The sequence below is a fragment of the Glycine max genome, chromosome 7, assembly GCF_000004515.6.
Source record: "Glycine max cultivar Williams 82 chromosome 7, Glycine_max_v4.0, whole genome shotgun sequence".
NCBI classification, from domain to species: Eukaryota; Viridiplantae; Streptophyta; class Magnoliopsida; order Fabales; family Fabaceae; genus Glycine; species Glycine max.
The window spans coordinates 35,028,200-35,054,593 of record NC_038243.2 but is presented as its reverse complement, the minus strand read 5'-3'; the positions used below and the strand labels follow the sequence as shown (position 1 = coordinate 35,054,593).

General features: G+C 34.9%; 1 protein-coding gene across 1 annotated transcript; it reads right to left on the bottom strand.

Moving 5' to 3' along the window:
- Positions 1–23,484: 23,484 nt before the first annotated feature.
- On the bottom strand, positions 23,485–26,185 carry LOC100305917 (KOW RNA-binding domain-containing protein). The gene is made up of 6 exons (NM_001251785.2): positions 25,951–26,185; positions 25,472–25,544; positions 25,243–25,338; positions 24,957–25,060; positions 24,725–24,861; positions 23,485–23,992 (listed from the first exon to the last, which is right to left on the bottom strand). Exons 2-6 carry the CDS (start codon positions 25,529–25,531, stop codon positions 23,910–23,912), a joined length of 480 nt encoding a protein of 159 aa, NP_001238714.1. The 5' UTR covers positions 25,532–25,544; positions 25,951–26,185; the 3' UTR covers positions 23,485–23,909.
- Positions 26,186–26,394: the final 209 nt, after the last annotated feature.

The window sequence follows — 26,394 nt, the reverse complement described above, 5'->3', positions numbered from 1 at the left end:
AAGCTACTTAAGAAACAGAATCTATATACAATAAGATATTGTTGAAGGAGAAAAATGAAAGAGAATTGTGAGAGCTTTCCTAGGGTTTCATTTGGGTCTCCAAAGAGGAGGATGATCTCCTTTAGAGAAGTAATAGAAAAGTTAAATGAAAGCCTAAAGGAAGGGGGATTTATTCTCTGATGGAGTTTGAGAATAGTAAGGAGAGCAAGGAGAGTAGATTGTATATGGAGAAATTGCTAAAGAATGGGGGGCCAATTCCCTTTTTCCATTTTAATGGGAGGTGCTTTGGTGAACCAAATAAGGAGGTGCCCCTGCCGCCAATCTCCAAGGAGGACATGGCTAGGTTTCAGGAGGTGCCTATTACGGATGGAAAGTTTAATGATTGGTGCAAACCTTGGAAAAACTCCTTCATGATCACAATGTTAGGGAAGCGAGTAAGGTTTCATCAATTGGAAGCAAAACTGAATTGTTCTTGGACAAGGAAGGGATTCATTAAAATCATTGATGTGCCTAGGGAATATTATCAGTTTTTGTTTACGTCAAATGAAGATTATAATCATGCCCTTATGGAGGGTCATTGGATGGTGGTTGATCATTATATTTTGGTGCAAAGATAACGGTCGTTCTTCTTGGCCAACCCAAGTGTGGGACAAAGAGTTGTGGTGTGAATTAGGGTTCATGAATTACATATTGAGTTGTTTAATGACAATTTTCTTTGGGGATTAGGTTTTACCCTTGGAGTCATCCTTAAGATTGATAGGTTACATCCTTTCAAGCGAGAACATGCTTTGCAAGAATCTGTGTGGAGATCGATTTAGACTCATTGTTGCAGCCAAAGATTATTGTAAAATGATATATATTGAATTTACAGTATGAGGATTTGATGTAGCTCCATATAGAGCTTGTAGGCCTTGGATCTTCTTTATCAATGGAGTCCTTTACTTCTTAAAGTTTAATGGTAGCGGAATGGAGAAGGAAGAAAGATGGTTGGAGACGCCACTTCAAGGAGAGGATGAGTCAAGAAGAAACTCACCACCATAGGAAGTCATGGATAAGAGCTTGAAGGTAGGAAAAGATGAGTGGAGGGAGAGGGAGAGAAGGGGCATGAAATTTTGTACCTCAAATGAGGTCTGAACTTTGAAGTACAATTCTCAAATTATCAAAGTTGAAAAAAATGCATACACATGACCTCTATTTATAGCCTAACTGTCACACAAAATTGGAGGGAAATTTGAATTTTTATTCAAATTTCACTTGAATTTGTGGAGCCAAAATTTCACTAATTATGATTAGTGAATTTTAGCTATGGTTCTGTCCACTAATCCAAGATCAAGTTCAAGATTCTCCACTAAGTGTACTTAGGTGTCATAAGGTATGTAAAGCATGAAGGACATGCACAAAGTGTGACTATATGATGTGACAATGAGGTGTAGCAAACAAATGCTTACCTCCCCCTCTAAAATTTAATTGGATTGAGCTTCTCCTAATTCAATTAGATTTATTTTTCAACACACACATCAAATACTCACTTAATGCACGTGAAATTACAAAACTACTAATACAAAAAACTAGTCTAGGTGCCCTAAAATACAAGGACTAAAAAATCCTACATTTCTAGGGTACCCTACCTATGTTATGGAGCCCTAAATACAAGGCCAAAAAATAATGAAACATTAATCTAATATGTACAAAGATAAGTGGGCTCATACTTAGCCCATGGGCTCAAAATGTATCCTAAGGCTCATGAGAATCCTAGGGATTTCTCTTGCATCTCTGACCCAATCTTTTTGGAGTCTTCTATCCAATGCCCTTGGGGGGTAGGATTGCCTCATTCCCCCCCCCCCTTGAAAAGGATTTGACCTCAAATCTAAAGGTTCTTGAAACTCTGGACTTCTTCCCTCAACACCTGTAAAAAGAATAAAAACATATATAATAGTGGTGTTTTGGTATGTTAGAGTAAGGTAAGGTCTGAAAACCCATTTCCTGGGCATCTTCCCATGAGGGAACATGGTTCCTCACCAACTCAATGAGTGGTACTACAAGTATAGAAAAATATGGGACAAACCTTTTGTAAAAGTTTGTTAAGTCATAGAAGCCCCAAATTTTCCTTATACTTGGCGAAGTGGGTCACTCAGGAATGACCTTTATTCTCTTAGGGTTCGTGGGAACCCCTTGACCGCTATTTATAAAATTAAGGAAAGTAATGCAATAAAACATACCTTTTTTCTGTATTTTCATGTTGATTATTCCTACCAAAAAGTACGACAAACCTAAGGTGTCCCATATGAATACCTAAGTTTGTATTGAAACTAAAAATAAGAACAAACCTACCTAATGAGTCCCTATGTACACAAATCATAAAGATGTTGGGTGCATGAGTGATTTTACAAAAGATGGTTGCACCACTCAAAACATTCATCATACCACCTATTTTAGGGATTTGGTACCTAATAATACCTATTTAGGGCACCAACAAAGCACAAGGATTTAAGCTCTTGTGAACTAAACCCTCATCCAACAACTCCTTTACTTGAGGAATAAACTCAAGCCCAAGAGGTGTGACAATGCTAACAAGTGTCTTTTTACAAAGGAGAAAATGTGGAGGTTGTCTAAGAGGGAAAGTTTCTTTATATTTATCTTTATTGTAAAATGACTTTCCTTCTTAGCTAACCTCTTGGAGGAGACACTTACCTCCTTACACTCCTCCAGTCCTCCTTAACCATTAATGGTTGTCCTTCTTCTTCGGGGTAGATTTCTTCACTAGATTCTTCCTCTTTTGCTTCTTCACTTCCACTAGAGGAAGGTGAAGTAGTAGCCTCATCTTGGCTACTATAAATTTCTTGGCCCTTCATAATCATGGTTTTCTTGGTAGGGCATTGAGAAGTAATGTGTCCTCTTCCAAGATATTTAAAGCACTTTATAGAGCTAATCTTCTCTTGCATACTAGCCTTAGGGGGTTGTTTTTCTATTGTCTTCCCCTTATCATCTTTGGGCTTAGAAGGTGCTACCCTAAGATGCCTAGACCTTGATCTTTCTTTGGATAAGAGTGAGAGCCATAAGATTTTAAAGTAGACTTTCTTTTAAGGTTTTGCTCTACCCTTATTTCCCAATCTAAGTAAGTCTCTACATTGTCCTTTCCATGGAAGTATGAGAGGTTAATGTTAGCCTCTTAAGGCTTTCTTTCATTTTCTCTCCTATGGGAGTGAGGTCTAAGATGTGACCTATGTCTTCCTTCATAATAGTCACGAAGTTCTTCACTTAGGCTCTTGCAAGAGTTATGACTACTATAGGAGGCATGTTTTTCTTTTCTTAACTCTTTTAGTATTTTTCTTCTTTCTTCTTCCCTTATTTCTTCCCTCTCATCTTGATTTATTTTTACCCTCTCTTTTCCTTTTTCTTTTCTTTCTAGTTTTTCTTTCCATAACTTGAGGGAACTCAACTCATCTAAGATTCTAGATAAACGATCCTTATGACTAGTACCCTCACCATTAATACTAGATGAATGATGACTCATGTTGGTTCCTAAGTTGTGGTTCTTTCTTGTTGGGGGTTTGAAAAAAAGGTAAAAGCTAGGGTTCCAAAAGAACTCATGATAAGCGTGATAAGAAAGAAGAAAGTATTATGCAATAACAAGATAAGCTAGGTGTGACTAGTAAAGAAAATAAGCTATGAAAGTAAGCAACAAATTAAAGTGAAAGAAATGTAAACTAGGTGGTTCCTAAGAGTGTTTGGATGACCTCATTTAAGGTTCCTAACAAAACACTCACTATCCTAAGGAAAAATTGCCTAAAATTATTACACACAAATGGAAGTAGGGTGACCTATTGGAGGTTCCCAACTTACTTCCAATGAAATACCTTTTTGTTACAAAATTTGAAAGCAATGAAGGTAAGTAAATTGTCAATTACAAAAAGGTCCTCAATTTTGGTGGTTGTTCTCTCTTTGGTGATTCACTCAATTTGGAGTGCTTCTTAGTCCAATAGCTCTTAAGGTGGTTGGCCTCTTTCTTCTTGACTCAAATTCATAAAGGGATGGCACCAATCCTCCTTTGCAATTCCCTATATGGCAACTCACAAACAAGGAAACAAAGAGACAAGCAATAACCAAAGACCAAAAAAATGAAATGAAAGCTAAACCAATAGATTTTATCAAGACAAATTTTCAAGGATTATTCAACAATTAAAGCAATGACAAACACATAAAAGCAAGCTAGGACTCAAAGAGAAACCTAGAATGGCTCTAGAGTAGAGTAAAAAAAAACTAAAAAAATAAGACTCAAGAAATCTCTAGTTTTGGCACTTGTTTTCACACTAATTTTCAATTGAAATTTCAGAACTATAATTGGTATAAAATAGGCACAAATTATAGAACAAATTTCGAGCCAAAACAACAAGCACACTTCCCTTTCACTTTTTTTTTCTGGACACTGATTTTCCTACCAACTTGTGTGATTTTTCGTATTTTTTCCTTTTATCCAAATCACATGGTTCTTTTTTATAATTTTTTCCAAATGTCTAGAAAATTCAGTAAAAATTTCAGCTCAAAATTCGCAGTGACCAATTCCCAGTAATTTTTACAAATACGTATGTTCAAGCTGCCAGCACCAACGATTTCAACCTAGAAATCAAGAGTAGTGTTTATGTTGCTTAATGCTTGGATAATTAAAATTTGTGTTTTCTTATGCTCAAATTTCTTGAATAAAACAATTCAAGAGAGCTTAAGGCTTATTTTGATTCACAAATCCAGCCACAACTCAATTTCTTCATAGGCATCATATAGGAAACTTAGAAAACAAAACAAAGTCCAACAACAAGACTACTTCTAGGAATTGATTTAGAACATGTTATGAACTAAATAACATGCATGAATTAGACTCAAAATTCAAAAGATAGGCTAAGAATGACAAGAATACATGAACAAATGTATCTAGAATTCAATCAACAAAATCAAAATTTAACAAAAACTTAAAACATAATGTGACAATTATTATGACTAAATATGACTCTAAGACAACATGGATTAAGTGATTTACAATTAGATTTTTGTGTTTTTTTTTCTAATCAATATCTTGGAAGAAAATTTAGATCTAAAGGTTCAACACAAGAAGATTATGACTACAAAAAGATAGAACCTAAAATCAACACAAAAACATGATTCATGAGTAGATCTATAAAATTTGAACCATAGGAATGCAAGAACAAGTGTAGATCTAAGATTTAATCGGTTTATTTTTTTTAATATACTCTAAACAGCACCAAACCACAAGATAATGGAGAATCAGATGAAGAAAAATAAATTAAAGTGAGTTGACCGAACAAAAAGATAGAGGAAGCAAAAGAACATCACCTAGACGAAGATGCTCTTGATACCACATGATGTAGCTCCATATAGAGCTTGTAGGCCTTGGATCTTCTTCATCAATGGAGTCCTTTTCTTCTTGAAGTTTAATGGAAGCAGAATGGAGAAGGAAGAAAGATGATTGGAGATGCCACTTCAAGGAGAAGATGAGTCAAGAAGAAGCTCACCACCATAGGAAGCCATGGATAAGAGCTTGAAGGTAGGAGAAGATGAGTGGAGGGAAAGGGAGAGAAGGGGCACGAAATTTTGTGTCTTAAATGAGGTCTGAACTTTGAAGTGTAATTCTCAAATGATCAAAGTTGAAAAAATGCACACACATGGCCTCTATTTATAGCCTAAGTGTCACACAAAATTGGACGGAAATTTGAAATTAAATTTGTGGAGTCAAAATTTCACTAATTATGGTTAGTGAATTTAGCTATGGTTCAGCCCACTAATCCAAGATCAAGGCCAAGATTCTCTACTAAGCATGCTTAGGTGTCATAAGGTATGTAAAGCATGAAGGACATGCACAAAATGTGACTATATGATGTGACAATGGGGTGTAGCAAGCAAATGCTCACCTCCCCCTCTAAAATTTAATTGGATTGGGCTTCTCCCAATTCAATAAGATTTATTTCCCAACACACACATCAAATATTCACTTAATGCATGTGAAATTTCAAAACTACCCCTAATACAAAAAACTAGTCTAGGTGCCTTAAAATACAAAGGCTAAAAAATCTTACATTTCTAGGGTACCCTACCTATATTATGGAGCCCTAAATACAAGGCCCAAAATAATGAAACATTAATCTAATATGTACTAAGATAAGTGGGCTCATACTTAGCCCATGGGCTCAAAATGTATCCTAAGGCTTATGAGAACCCTAGGGCTTTCTCTTGCATCTTTGGCCCAATCTTCTTGGAGTCTTCTATCCAATGCCCTTAGGGGGTAGAATTGCATCAGGATTTACACACAATTTAATTTAATTATGGATGATATGGCCATAAGAAGTCTGCTTGTGGTGGAAAAGAAGATTTGTGTATAAGTAAGTAATCTTGTGCATGGTGGTACAACAGACATGCCTAGTAAAGCTACGACGACTGAAATTATGGCTGAAGAAGTCGATGGCTTGAAGATAATTGAAGATATGGTAACAAAAGCTATCAATGTTGAAGATTTTGCTCCTGAAAGTAAGGAGAATGTTTTGGGAAATCATAATGTTAATCATTATGGCCCCTGGTTATTAGTACAAAGGAATAATAACAAATAGCTTTTTGGGAAAAGGGAGTAATAAGGAGGTGGACCCTACCAACGGGGTGCAAAGAGTAACGCATGGTCAATAGGCATGGCAATAAGGGGGGTATTGAATTTCCCACCCCCTCCCAACTTTGTAACTGATCCCCGCTAGGGTTAAAAAATACTAACCCAATGATTTAGCAAAAAGAGAAAACTTAAACAGGTTCCATTCCTTCAAATTACATAATAAAAAAAGAAACAACTTAAACTGTCCAGCAAATAAATCTTGATCACTCCTCCAAATTAGTGACACCAGCACCCATCATTTCACCTACATAAAAGAAGAAAAAAAATAGAACAAAAGCTTATATTATATAATAACAAAATTGAAATTCACAACATTGTTTACCTTCATCATTTGAAACCATTTTATTCATTAAAATAGCACATTCAACAGCTACTTTATATTTCATAGAACCTATAAAAGTACTTTACAAGTATTAATTTGTTGAATAAACACAAATATCAATTTAACAACATATATGAATAAAATTTTACCAGTATTTGCAGCACTCCGCAACCAACTTCTAGTAGACATTAAAGCCTCTGAAGTAGTCCATTGAAGTCGACTATAATGTGGGCTTAATATTTGACCACCGATGCTAAATGAAGATTTTGAAGCTACGGTAGATATCAAAATAACTAATATATCCTTAGCAATTGCTTGAAGTGTTGGATACTTGACACCATCAAACTTCCACCATATTAAAATATCAAATTCACCAACTCTTTGATGGAAGCTTGCTTGAGAAGCTTCTATGGAGGCTGGATCTTTGAGCTTCAATAAGGTCTTTCAATGGTGATTTTCAGCCATGGAGTTACAGTGGAAGATAAAGGAAAAGAGGAAAAAGGAGGCACCATCCACTAGAGAATAAGCCATGAAATGAGAAGCTTCACCACCAAGAGAGTGCCTTGGATAAGAAGCTTAGAGAGGAAGCTTCAATGGACGAAGAGAATGAGAGATAGAGGGGGGCGTGGGAATTGAAGGAGATTAGGGAGAGAAGTTGAACTTTGAAGTGTGTCTCACAAGTTTCTCATTCATCAAAGTTATGACAAGTGTTACACATGTTTCTATTTATAGCCTAGCACATGGGAAGCTTCCTTAAGAAGCAAGGAAGGTAGCTTCCTTGGGAAGCTAGAGGAAGAAAGCTTCCTTGAGAAGCTAGAGGGGGGCTACTCACACCCCTCCAATAGCTAAACTTACCCCTATGCCAAAATACATGAAAATACAATGGGATGCTTCCTTGATAAGCAAGGAAGGTAGCTTCCTTGAGAAGCTAGAGGGGGGCTACTCACACCCCTCCAATAGCTAAGCTCACCTCATGCCAAAATACATGAAAATACAAAAAAAATACCTATTACAAAGACTACTCAAAATGCCCTAAAATACAAGGCTAAAACCCTATACTACTAGGATACCCTTAACTTGTAAGGTAGGGTGTCCTTAATTTGTAGGGTACCCTACAAACCTAAAATGGCCAAAATACAAGGCCCAAAAGAAAGAAAACATATTCTAATATTTACAAAGAAATGTGAGCTCATACTTAGCCCATGGACCCAAAATCTACCTTAAGGCTCATGAGAATCCTAGGGCCTTCTCCTGCATCTCTAACTCAATCTTCTTGAAGTCTTCTATTCAATACCCTTGGGGGGGGGGGGGTAGGCTTGCATCACTCTTGTTAAAATCTCTTCTTCTAAATAGTGGTCCAACTCTAATTTAACATAAGAACTTCTAGCCCTCTTTTTTCCTTATAATAAATCTATCATACTCAAATAATGTATCACCAACAATTTCACTACTAGTAACATCACCAGCATTACTACCAAAAGAGTCTTTGTTCATTTTCATTTGGTAATCATAAACTAAGTCATAACACAATTGCTGAATGCATCTCACTTGATTAAAAGAGTCATGTTTATACAATTTTTCATAATAATACTCAAATAACTCTATCTTGTACCTAGGATTTAAAACAATGGAAACTCCCATCACATTATGAATCACACCCCAATATTTATCAAATTTGATCATCATATTTTTTACCATTTGTTGAATCATTGGGCTAGGAGAGGTAATCCATTATTTGATTGTCAACTTAATCTCACATATATTTGGAAAATACAAATTAGCAGTTGGATGTTTAGTAGAAGAAAATAATTTAGTGATAGTATTAAACAACTTCAATCTCCTTTGCAAACTGTCATTATAAAGTACTTGGCAAACAAATATATTGAGACTCTTATTACTTTAATCGACAAAATACATCCTCATATCCTTTGGCAATTTCAAGCATTTTGTAAGTTGAGTTCCACCTAGTTGGACAATATAAGGTCAAATTCTTAGTGTAAGGGATTCTCAATTGTTTAGTTGTTTCCTCAAATTTTTCCTTCCTCTTAGGTGTTGTTGTCCAATATGCCTCACTATCCCAAATTGTTTCTACACCTTCTTTCACCACTTCCAACCCATCTTTTACTATCAAATTAAAGATGTGTGCACAACAACGCATGTGAAGTAAAGACCCATCCCAAAGTAAACTACCTAAGTGCAATTTAATCCTTAATTTTATCAATCAACATCATTTGTGGTACACTTATCTAGGGTGATAATGAACAACTTTGTGTCAATATTCCTATCCATCAAGTAGTCAGTCAATACATTGCAAAGTCTATCACTTATATGAGGAGCAAGAACATAAATGAACCTAACATAAAGAGAGATATAATATAAAAAAAACAACCAAAAAAAGAGAGATATAACATAATCATATTCAATCATTTTATAAAATAAAAGGCCTAATAATATAAAAAGTTCAAATCATTTTATTACCTCAAAAGCTGACTTTGTAAGTTACAACAACCATCAATGTAATGAGCTATAATAGCAATATACCCTTTCTCCTTATTGGTTGAAGTCTACATGTCTAATGTAATGGCCACTCTTCCATCAAGACTATCCAACAACTTTAAAGATATTGCTCGTTCATTCTCATAAATTTTCATTATCTCCTTCTTAATTGTGTTTCTAGTAGGAACCTGAAACACAAGTTGGAGGGCAGAAGAGTATCTCCTGAAGCCAAGGTGATCCACAATTGATAGTAAATACTCATGCATAATATTTTCTTTTACTAGCTCTCCCCTTGCATATTTTTCATCATAAGTTCCTGCACCCAACTCTTGTTTTCCTTGCACGACCTTAGGTGTAAGAAATGCTTGACCCTTCATCCTTCTCATAAAAATATTGTACTGAACAAAAATCTCATTATACTGCCAAAAATGCTTGGCTCCATTTTTTGATTTTCCACCAATAAGTTTCTTACAATACTTGCATTCAACCTTGTCCACACCATTGACTTTAATTTTTTTAAAAATGTTGCCAAATCTTACTTTTCAACCTACATATTCCTGCTTGCACCTCCACATTATTAACTTCATCTTCATGAGGTGAAGTAGTAGGATCAGCTTGAATAGGTGAAGGAGTCTGATCGTTTGATGAAGGTGAAGGAATATGATCAATTGGGGAAGGAATATAACAAAATCCTTCCGGTGAAAAACTAATATCTTCCATTACTTTCCTGAAAAGAAAAAAAAACAAACACTAATATCATAAAAAGATTTTCCAAACAACAAGTAGTATGATAAATGCTAAAAGTACTAAACATGATGAAAGCATATGATTCTATCATTAATATTATCAAATAAATGAAATAGAGTGCACAATGCAATGTATGTAAAACCAATAATGCATGAAACATACGTGTTAGAGAAATAAATTACGAAAGGTAATAAATAATTATGAATTAACAATGAAATTAATATCTAATTATTTTTTCTATAATATGTTTTTTTTAAATTAGAATAGGATAAAAAAAACACAAGCATCTACAACAAGGAAACATATATGTTTTTTAAATAATTATGAATTGAATAGTGCTTATTCAAAGTGAAAGATTTAGAAACAAGCAAATACAACATATGATAAAAAAAACAAGGAAATTTTTTTTTTCAAATTAACAATTGTTTTCTTCCAGTTATTCACTTGACAAGCTCAATATAGGTTATAGAAAGAAAGAACATCCATGCTTGTATGTGTACTGACATATAATTTCCATTGAAACTAAATAGAGAACGTATTTAACTAAAAATCTATTTGTATGTTATTTTACTTACTATCAATTATCAAAGACTATAGTTACCAAGCATGGACAACAGCAGAGTGGCCAACATAAAAAATGCTATCATGGTAGGAAGGATATTGAGAAGACTGCTATTTCGAAGATTAAAAGTTGAACAATATTGCTGACAAATACAAAACCAAAAGTTGAACAGTGGAGTAACTTTCTATACTCCTAAATCCTAATTACCCTTTGAAGCTCAATACGTTTCAAGACACTACCTTCACATTCTACAAAATTCAAAGATGCCCAGTTGCAAAAAGGATAAGTTTTTCCAAATACTAAGGGAAACTACAAAAATAGGAGAAATAATCAACTCCACAAGCCAAATAATCAACCTCACTCCAAAATAGCAAACCAGATACCAATCACACACACACTCAGGATGGAAAAAAGAATAAAAAACTTTAACGGGAAAAAATGACTTCTCCAATTCTCGGTATGTAATCTACAACCACACCTATATAAAATAATTGTACAAAAAAAATCTCGAACCACATAAATTTAAAACCAAACTATAAACTTTTTGTACTTAAAAAATTAAACCATACCTTTAAAATTCTCAAAAAGCTTGTTGATTGAAATCACAGTAAATTCAGCATACAAATTTCAGAAATCAAGCAGACACATTGAGCTTTGCTACATATATAGAAATTACAAGATTTAAGGAGGTGCTCTGAAATTTATCATACATATTTCAGAGGCAAAACTACAGTAAATTCAGCATACATATTTCAAAAATTAAGCAATCACATTGAGCTTTGATGCATATTTATAAACTAAAAGATTTAAAGAGGTGCTTTGAAATTTAGTATACACATTTCAGAGGCAAAATCACAGTTTGTTAGTAATTGTGTATAGTGACAAACAAAGGCATTGCTTGGGAAGGTACTAACAATACTAAAAAAGCAACACATTTCGTAGCAAAAAAATTATGAAAATCCTACATAGAATAAGAATGTAAGGCACTAATATTCTGGCCACTTAGAACTGACAAGGGTAAAGAACCACATAAACAGAGAAGAACAATTATCGTTCTCAACAACTATGACGGTCTTACAAGAGATAATATCAATCTTAGCCTTTGAACTACTAGAGGATCTCACAAGGAAAAGGAAAGAAAAAGGGAAATACCTAAAGATGCTTTGATTGAGGGAACGTGAGGCTTCGACATCGACGTCAATGTTGAGAACGACAGGCTTTCAGGTGCATTGAGAGAGAGGACTTTGTCTCGCCGGTGATGGAAGGGAGGAGAGAGGATTAAGGACGACCATTTTAGGGTTTGAAGTGATTGTGAAATGTGAATTTGTGAGTGATAGAGTGAGAGGTAGAGAGCGTATTATGAGTGAGGAGGCGCAATGCAGAAAGCGTTTTAGGTTTTAGGAATTAGATTTCTAATATTTTAATACACTATACATACATATATATATATATATATATATATATATATATATACATATATATATATATATATATATGGGGTTTTTACTTTTTTTATGTTATTTCTTAAGTGGCAGGACGAGTTTGGGGTCGAGATTGGGACGGATATTAGTAATCCTATACCTGTCCCCACTTTAGGTTATCAGGGAAAACCCAACCCTGACCCCAAATGCGGTTAACGTGGTTTTTCCCCACGGGGTTAGGTTTCGCTACCATGCCTAATGGTCAAGCTAAGAAGGTTATGAAACCGTAAGGATCCAGGTTTAATTGTTTGGATAAAGCTCGTGATCATGGAGTGGATAAGGAGGTGATAGTAGATGCTAGCGGGCCTATTGTTAGTGGGCCAAAGAATTATAAGAAAATTGGTAGTCAGGATAATAAAGGAGGGAAAAGGTCAAGATCTTGAAAAAGGAAAAATCTAGGCATGTTAAGAAAATAAGCCCAAAAGAAAAACAAAGTAAGGTTCTTCTGTCTTCAACTATTAAGCCCCTACAATGGTGATCGAATTGCAAAGTCTGTGAAAAGAATATAGTCAACCCTAAAATCATCTTCTGTTGTCAAGGATTTTGCGAATAAGGTCACTAAGGTCGACAAGGAAGAGGAACTCAAGTTGATTCAATCTCTTAAATGAGCAAGTGAAGCCTTTGTCTTTGGAGAGAATAGTAGGATGGTTGACCCTATTTGCAAAGTGATGGGTCCTAATAATGACCATTCAATTTTTCCACCACAAACAATGTAATCTCATTCAGGGAGGTTCGTCCTCTATGCCTCCTGGATTAAATGGATTGCAACAAGCCACAAAGATGGAGAAGGTTGATTACCCCAATGGTTGTGTGCCAGGAGAAAGTTTCCAGTCTCTAGGGACCAAACCCTCCAATATGTTATGATGAATTTTTCATCTTGGAATTGTCGTGGGACCTCTAATAAAGGATTAATGATAAGAAAAGGAAGATAACGACTCACCTAAAGGATTATGCTTGTTAGTGTATTCTGTTAGGCTCTTAGTGCTGAGGGGAAATTATGTTTGAATGATAGTGCTACGGGTGGTTTCTGTTATGGCATGATAGCATTAGTGCTTTTCGTTATCGCTTTTGTATTTTGGCACGTGATGTTTGTCTGGTGGCTTCATGTCATGTTATAAATATCCTTGTTTCCATGCAAGGAGGAATAATAAGGAAAAAGAAATTTCTTCTTCATCTCTTTCTTCTACGGGGTAGTCCTAGTCTTCGAATTCCAAGCGGTTCACTTGGTGAACTTAACATTTGGTGCTTTCATTGAGAACATCAATGGATAACTTCGTTATGGACCGCATCAAAGCAACCATCACGGAACTCACCTCTAGTCAACTCAAACTCGATGTTTCCATAGACGCCATGGCCACCAAACTGGATGACCTTCTTCAGTGAATGACCCTTCGCGATACCATTCCACACTTTCCATCTTCCTTCCCTGCATAGTCACCGACACTAGATGACCCCATGTCGATTCCACCTCCACGCTCCACACTCATGCAGTAAAACCTCGCACCCTTGTTAGCTCTGCTTCCCATTGTTGCTTTCCACCTCTCCGCTAACAGCAAGCCCCACACATTCTCCTCCAACCACTGTTGGGTCGTCATCCTCCGGATCCGCCTGGAGTTCCCCAGCCACTACATCCTCCCATTGGACCTCCGCTTATCCCTTCCTGTCATGTTCGCCGCCAACGTAAGGGACAAGGAGCTCGACCATACCTTCCTCCCTCACCTTCATGCCACTATCGACACCGCCAAATGGCTATGCTTTCACAACACTAACCTTGATTCACTCATGAGCTATTTTCCTTCACCCATTTTGATTTGGGATCTTGGTTCTACTTTTGCAACCATGGTTTGAAACCCCAACACCTTGAGGACAAAGTGCTTTTGATGGGCCAGGGAATGATAGGAAGAGGAAGATAACGACTCACCTAGAGGATTATGTTTGTCAGTGTATTATGTTAGGCTCTTAGTGCTGAAGGGCAATTATGTTAGAATCTTAGTGCTAGGGGTAGTTTCTGTTATGGCATGACAGTGTTAGTGCTTTCTGTTATTGCTTTTGTAATTTGGCACATAATGTTTGTCTAGTGGCTTCTTGTCATGTTATAAATATCCTTGCTTCCATGCAAGGTGGAATAATAAGGAAAAAGAAGTTTCTCTTTTATCTCTTTCTTCAACGGAGGTAGTTCTAATCCTCAAATTCCAGGCGGTTCACTTGGTGAACTTAACATTTGGTGCTTTCATTGAAAGCCTCAATGGCTAACTCTGCTATAGATCGCATCAAACCATCCATCGCAGAACTCACCTCTAGTCAACTCAAACTTGCCGCTGTCGTAGACACCATGGCCACCAAACTGGATGATCTTCTTCAACGACTAACCCTTTGCGATACCAGTCCACATTTTCCATCTTCCTCCCCTGTGCAGTCACCGACACTAGACGCCTCCATGCCGATTCCACCTCCACGTCTCGCACTCTTGCAGCAAAACCCAACACCCTTGCTAGCTCCCCTTCCCATTGTTGCCTTCCAACTCCCCACTAACAGCAAGCCCCACACGTTCTCCTCCAGCCGCCGCTAAGCCGCCATCCTCCAGATACACACAGAGTTCCCCAGCCGCCGCATCCTCCCATCAGACCTCTGCTTATCCCCTTCTGTCAAGTTCGTCGCCAAGGTAAGGGACAAGGAGCTCGACCACACCTTCCTCCTTACCTTCATGCCACTATCGACATCGCCAATTGGCTTTTCTTTTGCAACACTAATATTCATTCACTCACAAGCTATTTTCCTTCATGCATTTTAATTCGGGATCTTGGTTCTACTTTTGTAGCCATGGTTTGAAGCCCCAACACCTTGAGGACTAGGTATTTTTGATGGGCCAGGGAATGATAGGAAGAGGAAGATAATGCCTCACATAGAGGATTATGTTTGTTAGTGTATTATGTTAGGCTTTTAGTGCTACGGGGCAATTCTGTTAGAATCATAGTGCTAGAGGTAGTTTCTGTTATGGCATGATAACATTAGTGCTTTTCGTTATCGCTTTTGTATTTTGGCACGTGATGTTTGTCTGGTGGCTTCTTGTCATGTTATAAATATCCTTGTTTCCATGCAAGGAGGAATAATAAGGAAAAAATAGTTTCTTCTTTAAAAAAATGTTAAGTTCACCAAGTGAACTACCTAGAATTCGAGGATCAAGACTACCTCCGTAGAAGGTTCGCTTGGTGAACTTAACATTTTTTTATAGAAGAAATTGTTTTTTCCTTATTATTCCTCCTTACATGGAAATAAGGATATTTATAGCATGACAAGAAGTGACCAGACAAACATCACGTACCAAAATAGAAAAGCGATAATGGAAAGCACTAATGTTATGATGCCATAACAAAAACTACCCCTAGCACTATGATTCTAACAGAATTGCCCCTCAACACTAAGAGCCTAACAAAATACACTAACAAAGATAATCCTCTAGGTGAGTCATTATCTTCGTCTTCTTATCAATTATCTTCTCTTATTAAAGATATCTTGAGGGCATATTTTTCTTCCTTGATTTTCTCGATGGAAACCCATGCAAGTGGCTCCAAAGTTGAAATAATTATTTAGAACATAAGGTTGGATCATTTTTTTGTTGAGGAGGCCACGAGACATTTTGGTGGAATTTGGTGTCTCTAGGATTCTAGTATATGGAAGGTTTAGATTCTGAGAAGCTCCAAGTACCATATTCACATGAAAGTTAATTTGAGGAACTTTGGTAATTGGTTGCTAATTGTTGTTAATTGGTAGCCCTCAGTATCAGTTTCGTCAGAATTTATGGGATGTCTAAGAGATTTAGCTAGTGAGACTAACAGTGCTTGGGCGGTCATAGGAGACTTTAACTCTATCCTTCACCAACATGAAATGAGAGGGGATTATGATACTCCATCCATGGGGGGTATTCCTAGTTTCCAACCTCATTGATGTCGGATTACAAGGATACCATTTTACATAGAAAAGAGGTAATTTGGAGTAGAGACTGGATATGATGTTGATTAAAATGCAATAAAGAATGAAATTTCTAGAGGTTGTTGTTATTCATCTTCCTTCTTTTAAATTTGATCACAAACCTTTGTTAGTTAAGATGGAATCTAGAAATTCTTCTCATCATAGAAGACCTTTTAGATTCTTGGCCTCTTGGATCACCCACTCTGATTTTAATAGGTTTGTTCGCTCCCATTGGAATCTTTCTTTATCTAGGAATGATTCAATTAATTTTGTTCAGAAGGATTTGGAAGTTTGGAATAAAGAAGTGTTTGGTAATATATTTTCCAAAAATAGGAAACTTCTTAGGAAGATGGATTGGATTAATAAAAGTATAGCCAATGGTAGATGCTAAGGTAATGAGGATCTTTTTTATTCTGTATGGAGGGAGTATGAGGTTGTTCATCTTCAGGAAGAGATTTTGTGGTTGCAAAAATCTCATTCTAAGTGAATTGATTCTCTTAAGTGATAGGAATTCCAGTTGTTTTCATGGTTCCACTATTATCATAAGGAGAAGAAGTAAAGTAGATACTTTTAAGTTTGAAGATGGGAGTTGGATCTCTAACCTTGATGAGATGAAGAGTAGAGTGATTGAGGAATTGTTTGTTGATGACCATGCTTATCAAGAGCTTGTGGTTAAAGGCATGTACCCTACACTTGATGCTACTTCTTTGGAGGCACTAGGAGCTAATATATCCTCTCAAGAATTTCAAAGCATTTGCATAGGTGCTTTCAAAGCTCTAGGGCCGAATGGGTTTCAAGTTGTATACTATCAAAACCAATGGGATGCTATTGAAGAGGCAAAATTGGTGCAAAATGTGTTTAGAGTTTGTAGAAGCAAGCTTCATGATGATGAATCAAGTTGATTCAAGAAGTTTTGATGATGACAAAGATGATGACAAAAAGCCCAAAGAATGATTTCAAGATTAAGTTCAAGATCAAGATTAATTTCAAGTTTCATCAAGAAGATTCAAGATTCAAGATTCAAGATTTAAGAATAATCAAGATCAAGATTCAAGACTCAAAGATTCAAGAATCAAGAGAAGACTTAATCAAGATAAGTATTAAAAAGTTTTTCAAAACATTGAGTAGCACAAGAAGTTTTCACAAAATCATTACCAAAGAGTTTTACTCTCTGGTAATCGATTACCAGATTGTAGTAATCGATTACCAGTATTTTAAAACGTTAAGATTTTCAAAATTCAAAATGAAGAGTCACATCTGTTGATGTGTAATCGATTACACCTTTATGGTAATCGATTACCAGTGACTGTTTTCAAAAATTCATTTCCAAAAGTCACAATTCTTCAAGTGACTTGTTTCTGAAGATTCTTTCAAAAGTCATAACTTTTTAAGTGATTAGTTTTAAAGGAATTGCCAAGAGTTACAAGTTTGACTTGAGTCATCAAGAAATTATAAATATGTGACCATGGCATGAATTAAAATGATCATCATTCTTTCAATCATTCTATCTTTCAATCTATCTTTCAACATCTTCTTTCATTTCTTTCAGAACTTTCTGGTTTCATCTTCTCTTCATCTTTCTAAAAGTTTTTGTTCAAAACTTTCTCTTCCAAGAAAAGTTCTTTGTTCAAAAACTTGTGCTATTCATCTTTTTCATTCTCTTCTCCCTTTGCCAAAAGAATTCCAAGATAACGCTGAATTCTTTTTGTTCTCTTCTCCTTTCCAAAGAAAAGGACTAACCGCCTGAATTCTTTTGTGTCTCCTTCTCCCTTTGCCAAAAAGAATTCGCCAAGGACTAACCGCCTGAATTCTTTTTGTGTCTCTCTTCTCCCTTTTCCAAAAGAACGAAGGACTAACCGCCTGAATTCTTTTGTGTCTCCCTTCTCCCTGTCAAAGAATTCAAAATGACACAGTCTAAGAATTCTTTTGATTCTTCCCTTTCCCTAAAACAAAAGATTTCAAAGGACTAAACGCATGAGAATTCTTTTGTTTCCCCTTCGCAAAGTTTCGAAGGACTAACCGCCTGAGAACTTTGTATTAACACATTGGAGGGTACATCCTTTGTGGTACAAGTAGAGGGTACATTTACTTGGGTTGTTGTGACTGAGAACAAGAGAGGGTACATCTCTTATGGATCAGTTCTAGTGGAGGGTACATTCACTAGGTTGTTCAAAGATAACAAGGGAGGGTACATCCCTTGTGGATCTTTGCTTGTAAAGGAATTTACAAGGTTGAAAAGAAATCTCAAGGACCGCAGGTCACTTGGGGACTGGATGTAGGCATGGGTTATTGCCGAACTAGTATAAAACTCTTGTGTTTGTCTTCTTCTTCCCTACACTTTTTATTTTCCGCTATGCACTTTAATTATCGCTTTTATTTTTGGTTAAGTTTTTATTTCTATTCTTTATTTCCTTAACAACATAGTAAAAGCCTAAGAAGGGTGAATTTTTAATTAGTAAAGGTTCAGTAATAATTAATTCAACCCCCCCCCTTCTTAATTATTCCAAGACCACTTGATCCAACAGAGTTCTCCAGAAGGTCCATGACATTAATGAGACTCTTATTTCTCTTATTCCTAAGGTTGAGCATGCCAAAAAATCAAAGGATTTTAGACCTATAAGTTTATGTAATGTTTCTTATAAGGTCATTACTATAACATCCCAATTTTCACCTTATAGGAATTTATGTTTTAGGAAATTTAATATTTCTTAAAATATTACTTGTTTGATTTTAAAGAATTATTATTGTGAGACATTGCAAGCAATTCTTTTAAAATATTTTATTGTGTAAGTTGTGTAATGTTTAGATTATGTGTGAATTTTTTTATGATTATATTTTACATGTGTTAATAATTCAGTTGTTAATTATTCTCTGTGTTGCTATTATGGGCCTAGAATGAAAAGATAGTTTTGGGCCTTGAAAATAAAAAGTTAAAGGGGCATGAATAACAGAATAATGCAGTGCTAAAAGCAAACAAGGACAGTTTCTAAAGAGGGGTCCATATAGCATTTAAGGAAGCATAAATAGTAACAGAATCACCATTTTATAAATGCAAACAAAATTATTAAAATAAAAACAAAATAAGTTAGAAAATGAAAAGGTGAGATAGAGAGAATAATGGGCAATTAAAGAATTAGTAACCATAGGACTTATGAGTTTTTATCCATCATTAGTTCTATTTATCACCTTGTCTCCCAACCTAGCCTATAAATACCAACCTTTATTCCTTAGTTTTTCGCACCAAAATTCTCATAGTAGAGAGTTTTAGAAAAAGTAGAGTAAAACTAGAGAGGGGCATAGTTTGAAGCCCTCCCTTGGTGGTGGTGGGAGAGTGACATGAGTTTGAGAGAGGATAAGATTCTCAACTTCATCCAAGCTCTGGAGAAATAGGTATGGATGAAGCTATATTTTTTTATTAGGATGTTATTTTATGGGAGTATAGAGTTGGATCTCAAGGCCATCTCATTCCATGATTTAATCTTATATTGTTATAATACTTCTATAAAAACTATTAGGGTGCATTTGGATAGATAATTTTAACTGAGAAAAGTAATTTATTAGAGAATTTGAATTTCTGTAATTTAGAATTCATTGTTTGGATACTTTTTAAGAAGAATTTAAAATTTTGGAATTTTAAAACAGAATTTTAAACAAAAAATATGAAATTTCAATTTTCTTCTAAATGGTGAAAAATTGAAATTCTCTTCTTACAGTCTTCTTCAAGAAATACCGTCTGAGCTCCTAAAATATCGATCAAGTGGTGTGAGCATAGAGGAACACGTATAACTAGTACATCAATCATGTCTTCTCTCTTTTTTTCATTCATTTTTTTCATCCTCATAATTTTAATTTTTTTTATCCAAACACAAAATTTTGAAAATAAAAGAATTTCAATTAAAGTATTTAAAATTCTTAAAATTTAAAATTTCTCAAAATTTAAAATTTCTCCATCCAAACACACTTTTACTATGTTATTAATTTATATGAATTGAAGTGTAGATTTTGAATGAACATCATGATAAACTTGTATGAATGCCTATTAACAAGATGAACATAAGAGAAATTGAAAAGACCTAGCCCTTTGATCTTCATGTGGGGTGTGATTTTGGCTACTATTGTTATTATTTACTCAGTTTAATTATTATTATAATGATAGTATTTATTTGAAGAAAATAAATGTTCATTTATATACTTAATTCATGAAGAAAAATACGTTATGGAATTCTATAGTTTTTATTTAAATTATACTTATAAAAGTTATGATAATCATTACTATAAACTCTCATCAGAAACTTTTATTACAAATAAGTCTTGGAATTGTACAAGTTGGCAAAGTTATTATTATCCTTATTTTATAAAGGAAATGTTGTTATAACCTTTATATACTCCAAATATATTTTACTTTAAGTTCATAATCATTGATTGAGTCATCATGTCAAAAAAGCTAAATCCAAAAATTGAGCTGAATGTAATTGGTTTGATTTTGATTTGAAGTGAAAATAACCAATTGACCTAATCAATCTGAACTAATTTAATAGAGTTGGTTTGGATCATTGAATTTATTGAGTCGATTCAATCTAATGAGGATGATAGTGGATGCCTTGGCCACTAATGTTAAATTTCTTTTGCTTTAGTTACTATTGAAGTGAATAAAATAACATAAGGGGTTGGTTGGATAGTATTTTGAAAAACTTAGGTTCCTTTTGAAAAGATCTGACTATTCTAGAAAGTATTTATCCATAATGCAGAATTATTCTGAATTCAGGATGAAAACTTGTTAGGAACTAAATGATTATAAAAAAAATACTCTTGCAGGGACAAAAATGAAAAATACAAACTTACAAAGACTAACAATAAACCAAAAATATTGCAAGATCAAAATTGAAAAAAAAATGTGAACTTACAAGATTTAAAAGCATATTTAAGCCTATTTGAAACCTACAGAATGAGTTTTTTTTTTTTTTTTTTTTTGAGACTAGAGAGAATATGTTTTTTGATAGGGAAGTTTTGTCTAGTAGTGGGTAATTGAAAGGAATCAGAATGATACTGGGTAAATTTGGCAATCTGCAGGAAGGACCCTATCTTTAGTTGGGGAGGCTGGACGTGAAATTTTTTATGGCTTGTGATGGAAGGCCTGCAGGGGTCATTCTTATTTAATTTCTTTCGTTTTAGAATGAATTGTGTTACTAACTGAGTGGGTCATTCTAATTTAATTTCTTTCATGATCAATCATTGCTACTAGGTACCATATGTTGCTAAGCTACTAAAATAGCACATTTATAAAATCTTGTTCTTGCCGAAACATGCCACTGTTTTTTCCCATCAAGATACGCCATGAATAATTATTTGTTTTTCTAAATTTGATCGTGAACCCTATCAAGATTCTTTCAATTTGTCAAAATTAATGTACCGATTTTTATCTCAATATTTTCTCAAATACTTTTTCACAATTTAAAAATCAATAACATAAAATATTAGTATAAAAGCTAACAGATTAAATAGACAACTAAAATGTCCCGTTCATCGCACGAGTCAGCACAATAGTTATGTACGAAATTTTCTTTTCTTTTTCTTCACATTTTCTGCCTTTAGTCCTTACACACGCATAACATATGTTTACTGAGTTGCATGGTTCTTTCTCAGAAACACTAGCAAATAATAGTTGTACTCTTCATGCTATTGAACACTTTCCTCACCAAGCTCAATAGGATGACTTTAGGCACACTCTTCATATTCATAAGAAAACGGAAACAAATCCAATAATTTCAATTAGGCCTTTGGTTAACAGTACATATTTTCCACAAAACGGACCTCCACTAGACCTGCAAATGAAAAACCCTGCTGCTGCATTTCGATGGATCAGGAAAATCACTACTGGTAGACCTAAAAATCTCAAGCAAATACGGCATTGGAATCTTAATACGCAACTATCACCCCTCTCCAGCTCTGCCTTGCTCAATCCTCTAATAACAGTTTGGATTAAGTGTTTTAAAATGTCAAAGATTTTGAAATGTCAAACAATTGAATTCTTATTGAAGCAATCAAATTCCATACAATTGTAAAATGATATGGTTGAATATCAAACTTTGCAAGCATTTCCAATGGAATTCAGAACATAGGTATTGGGTTCAACCAAATATAACAAAAAGCTAAGGAACTAGTAGTGAGCTTATTTAGGAGAACTGTGACTTGGAAATGAAAGTGCACTAGTTTGGAGGGCAACGACTCTATGGGGGGCTAAGCATAGAGGTCTTGGCAGAGGAGGGTTCAGAAATGGAGATGAAGGGACTTGGGCTGTGTTGTGCAGAAAAAGAAGAGAATAATTGTTATTCTGCTTAATTCCCTGTTCTGTTGTACAAGCATATAAATAGATAAGAAATAATAAAAACCCATTCTTAAAAATACATAATATCAAGGATTAATTTATTCTCCCCATAATTCTAGAAATTTTGTTTCCTATCATAATCTGAAATTAACACCCAAATCCAACCTTCCTAATTTACCTACATAATGCAGTGACAGGCTAACAGCAGCAAGGAAAAGGGGGTGGAGTAGAGAGTTTTGCTGGTGTTTTCAGGTTTACACATGGAGGCATAACTAAGTTGCAGAGATGGGTTTCAATGGAGGTATGACTGTTTGTGGTGGGAAGATGCTGGGTTCTATTAGATGAAGGAGAATGAGAAAATTTAAAATCCCACATATTTTGATGGAATTTTAAATTCCTGGCTTTATCAAAGGATTAAAATGTTAAGAGAATTCTTTAAATCCTTCTATTAAATACCCAACCAGAGCATTAGAGAGTAGCAATTAGAATAACCTTGAAAGTTGCATTGTTATCTTCAAATGCATCATCTAAACACAATGTTAAATATTCTTTTTGTCACCATTTTAGTCATATACAAAAGGTCTTATGTGGTAAATATAAAATTCTAGATCTCTGAGGGTCTAAGGGACTAATTTGGTGACATGAAATCTTTCAAGGAATAATTTAGTGATAATCTTTGGAGGACTAATATGATGATTTAAATCTCTTGAGGGTAATTTGGTAACCAGAGTTTACTAAGAACTAATGTGGTGACATGTAATTTTGGAAGATCAGATTGAGGATTTTATTAAATATAAATATAGTAACAAAAAAAGAAATGGAATTTACAACAAAAAGGTAAAAAATGAGGTGCTCCTATGCACAGTGGCAGAGCTTCACTAATTTTTCTGAGCGGGCCAAAAGAATATATAAGTAATAGTGAAAATATAAAATTATTTTATTTTTTTAAACAAAAAACACAAACATAAAAGTAGCAACTATAATATTCTATCTAGACATTTGTTATCACTTCTACTTCTTAATGAGCAAGGGCAATTCTTAAATGATCCACCACTGCCTGTGCACCCTGATCAGGGAGCAAGGTAAAACTCACCAATTCTTCCAAGTCCACATGAAACACCAAACCAAAACAAGGTAACCATCCTTGAAGGAGATAACATCAATTATGCAGGAGAAGAATTATTACTTTTTTTAGCTATAGGTAACTCATACGATCACATTAAACACGAAAATTTGAAAGCAATTCAACAGAATCACGATAGACAAAGCATGTGACAACCTCATTCCCTATCTTGTTCATCGTGATAGCAACTACCTAAATTGTAAGGTACCTAATCTCCTTAAAGCTCAGGCATGCCCCTTCCTGTTTTAGCATCATAAGTCTTCTCTAACACAAGATCCATTGGAGTATCTTTAGGACCAACTGCCAAAAATAAGTAACAAATAGGGTAAGATATTTTGGATTTCTGAAAACTGTTTAAATGTATCTTTGAAATAATTGATAATTGAAAAATCATAGATTTCCCACTGAATTCCTTATATGCATACAAGTTTTGCATTTACTACAACGGGAGTAAGTAGAGCTCCTAACAACACAAGGTTGATATGATGCATGAGTTCTATTAAATCTGAGTTTGTGAAGCCTTCATTTTAGTAGATGGAAATGAAGCAATTAAATAGCTAAATAGAGTACATGCATTAAATGAGTGAGCAACAAATAAAGTAGTGGAGTAATCAAATAGGATATGTTTACAAGTGTTCTTCCAATTCCCTTTATTTAAGCTTATGAGTTTTCAATTTTTTCATGAGAATTGTGAAAGAAAAATAAAAAAAAACAATAAATCCTCATAGTTTTCAATTTTTTTCACATGATTCATTCATCATAACATATTAAGTCTTTTAAGATTCATCTTAGGAAACATATTGGTAGGTAGCTGAATAGCATCGAATCGTAACATTCAAATAGAGAATCGTGAGATTCTGATAAATATGGTCTACATAAGCCAGAATATTGGCTTTTTGCACACACCTTTCTCATTTCAATCCAAGTACAATTTCAGTTTCTCACTTTTTGACAATCCTCTCTTGGTTCTTGCCATGTTTATCAACAACACAACTCAAACAAGAAAAAGACATAAGCATTTTAGATACTTACGCACAGTAGGTCGTGGGGTAGTTCTTATCTTTAAGATCTCAGGTCGAGGGATTATGGATCCAGATGCTCCTATTCCTCTGGATACTCTGACTTTAGAACCATCTTCAAGATATTTAGTTCCAACCTTGCAAGGCTTCCTGCATAAGTAAAAGTTCGTTAATTGATATATGTCATCCCAACCTCAGGAGATGTAATCACCAGTTCAATTTTCTGAACAAACAGATGCGCATACCTTGTCACTGGGTCAATAACTTGCACATTGGAGGCATGGATTGGAGCTTCAACAGTAAAGATGCCCCCTTCGTGACCTTGCCCTTGCTTGATATGCTTTTTCACCTATAAATTTACACAGCCACATGTTCAAATCCCAATTAGATAATTAATAAAGATTCTGCAAGACACATTGATAATGGAATGGAAATTACAGATACTTCTGCAAAAGCTATGGAATATTGGACTTTAGAACAATAGAATAGAATGCCTAAACTGTGATAATGAGTGCCATGTTTATCACTTACCAGATTTTTACCCTCAACAATGACACGATTCTGAGTGCGAATGACACGCTTAATATTCCCAGTCTCTCCCTTATCTTTACCCCTTATTATCATAACCTGTTACAAATGAATGAATGTGTGATGAGTCAATAACTATTATTATTATTATTATTATTATTTCAAAATAAAAAGTGAAAAGTGGGAAAGAACAAGCAACAATATATATGGTGGAGGATTTGGCTTGGCTTACATTATCCCCTCTGAGAACTTTCCAGTGCCTAATGAGTTTCTCAGCTGCTTTCCAACCCATTTCACGATTCACTCTAAAATCACAAAAGTTGAGTAAAAAAACTACAACATAAAGCAATTTGAAAACAAAATCTTAACAACGAAATCGTTGAGCTTCAATGTGTGATAAACTCTAACAAATAGTGTTTAATTTTAACCTATTCAGTTTTCGCACAAATCATTAAAAGTAACATGCTCGATTTTGATACTGATATACTTACACTACAAAAAGCTAAAATGAAATGGTTTTGAATTCAGGGGTGTTCATGGGTTGGTTTGGTTAGGATTTTGATGAAAACAAAATCCAAACCAATTATTTTCAGTGGTTCGTTTGGTTCGGATTTTTTAAGTTTTTTTTTGTCTAACCCTAACCGAACCAACCCGTCGGGTCATCGGATTTGCAACTAAAAAAAATTACAGAGAGTGATAAAGAAAACGCACCTTGTGGCGACAGTTAAAGGGAACTTAGACAGGGAGAGAGATAAACAGATAGCCCGCGACTGCAAGGGGCAACCCTGAGACCTCACGACTTCAAGCTTGCGACGACAGTGAGAGTTAGGGACTCAAGGAGAATAAGGTGTTAGGGTTAGCCATGGAATTGTTGTGTCGAGTGTTGGAGTGGAAGGCAGCATGTCATTTGTGAAATCTTGAAGAGACTCAAAACGACAACAGTAGTAGTACATTTACAAGCATTAAAATATATATATAATAAAAATAAATATGAAAATATATTTGATTCCATTTGGATTTATCAGGGTTTGAAAAGTAAATCCAAAACACGAACCAATCAACATTGAATTTTAATTGGTTTGGTTAAGATTAGACTGGATCGGACAACAATCCGAACTAATTTAATTGGTTCGATTTGAATGTTGAATTCATTAG

Excerpts from the sequence above, each read along its gene's own strand:
- LOC100305917 (NM_001251785.2), bottom strand. The coding sequence starts at position 25,531 with ATGGGTTGGAAAGCAGCTGAGAAACTCATTAGGCACTGGAAAGTTCTC. Across the intron at positions 25,061-25,242 it reads TTGTTGAGGGTAAAAATCTG|GTGAAAAAGCATATCAAGCA; the intron begins GTAAGTGATAAA and ends GTAAATTTATAG. Across the intron at positions 23,993-24,724 it reads TACCCCACGACCTACTGTGC|TTGGTCCTAAAGATACTCCA; the intron begins GTAAGTATCTAA and ends TATTTTTGGCAG.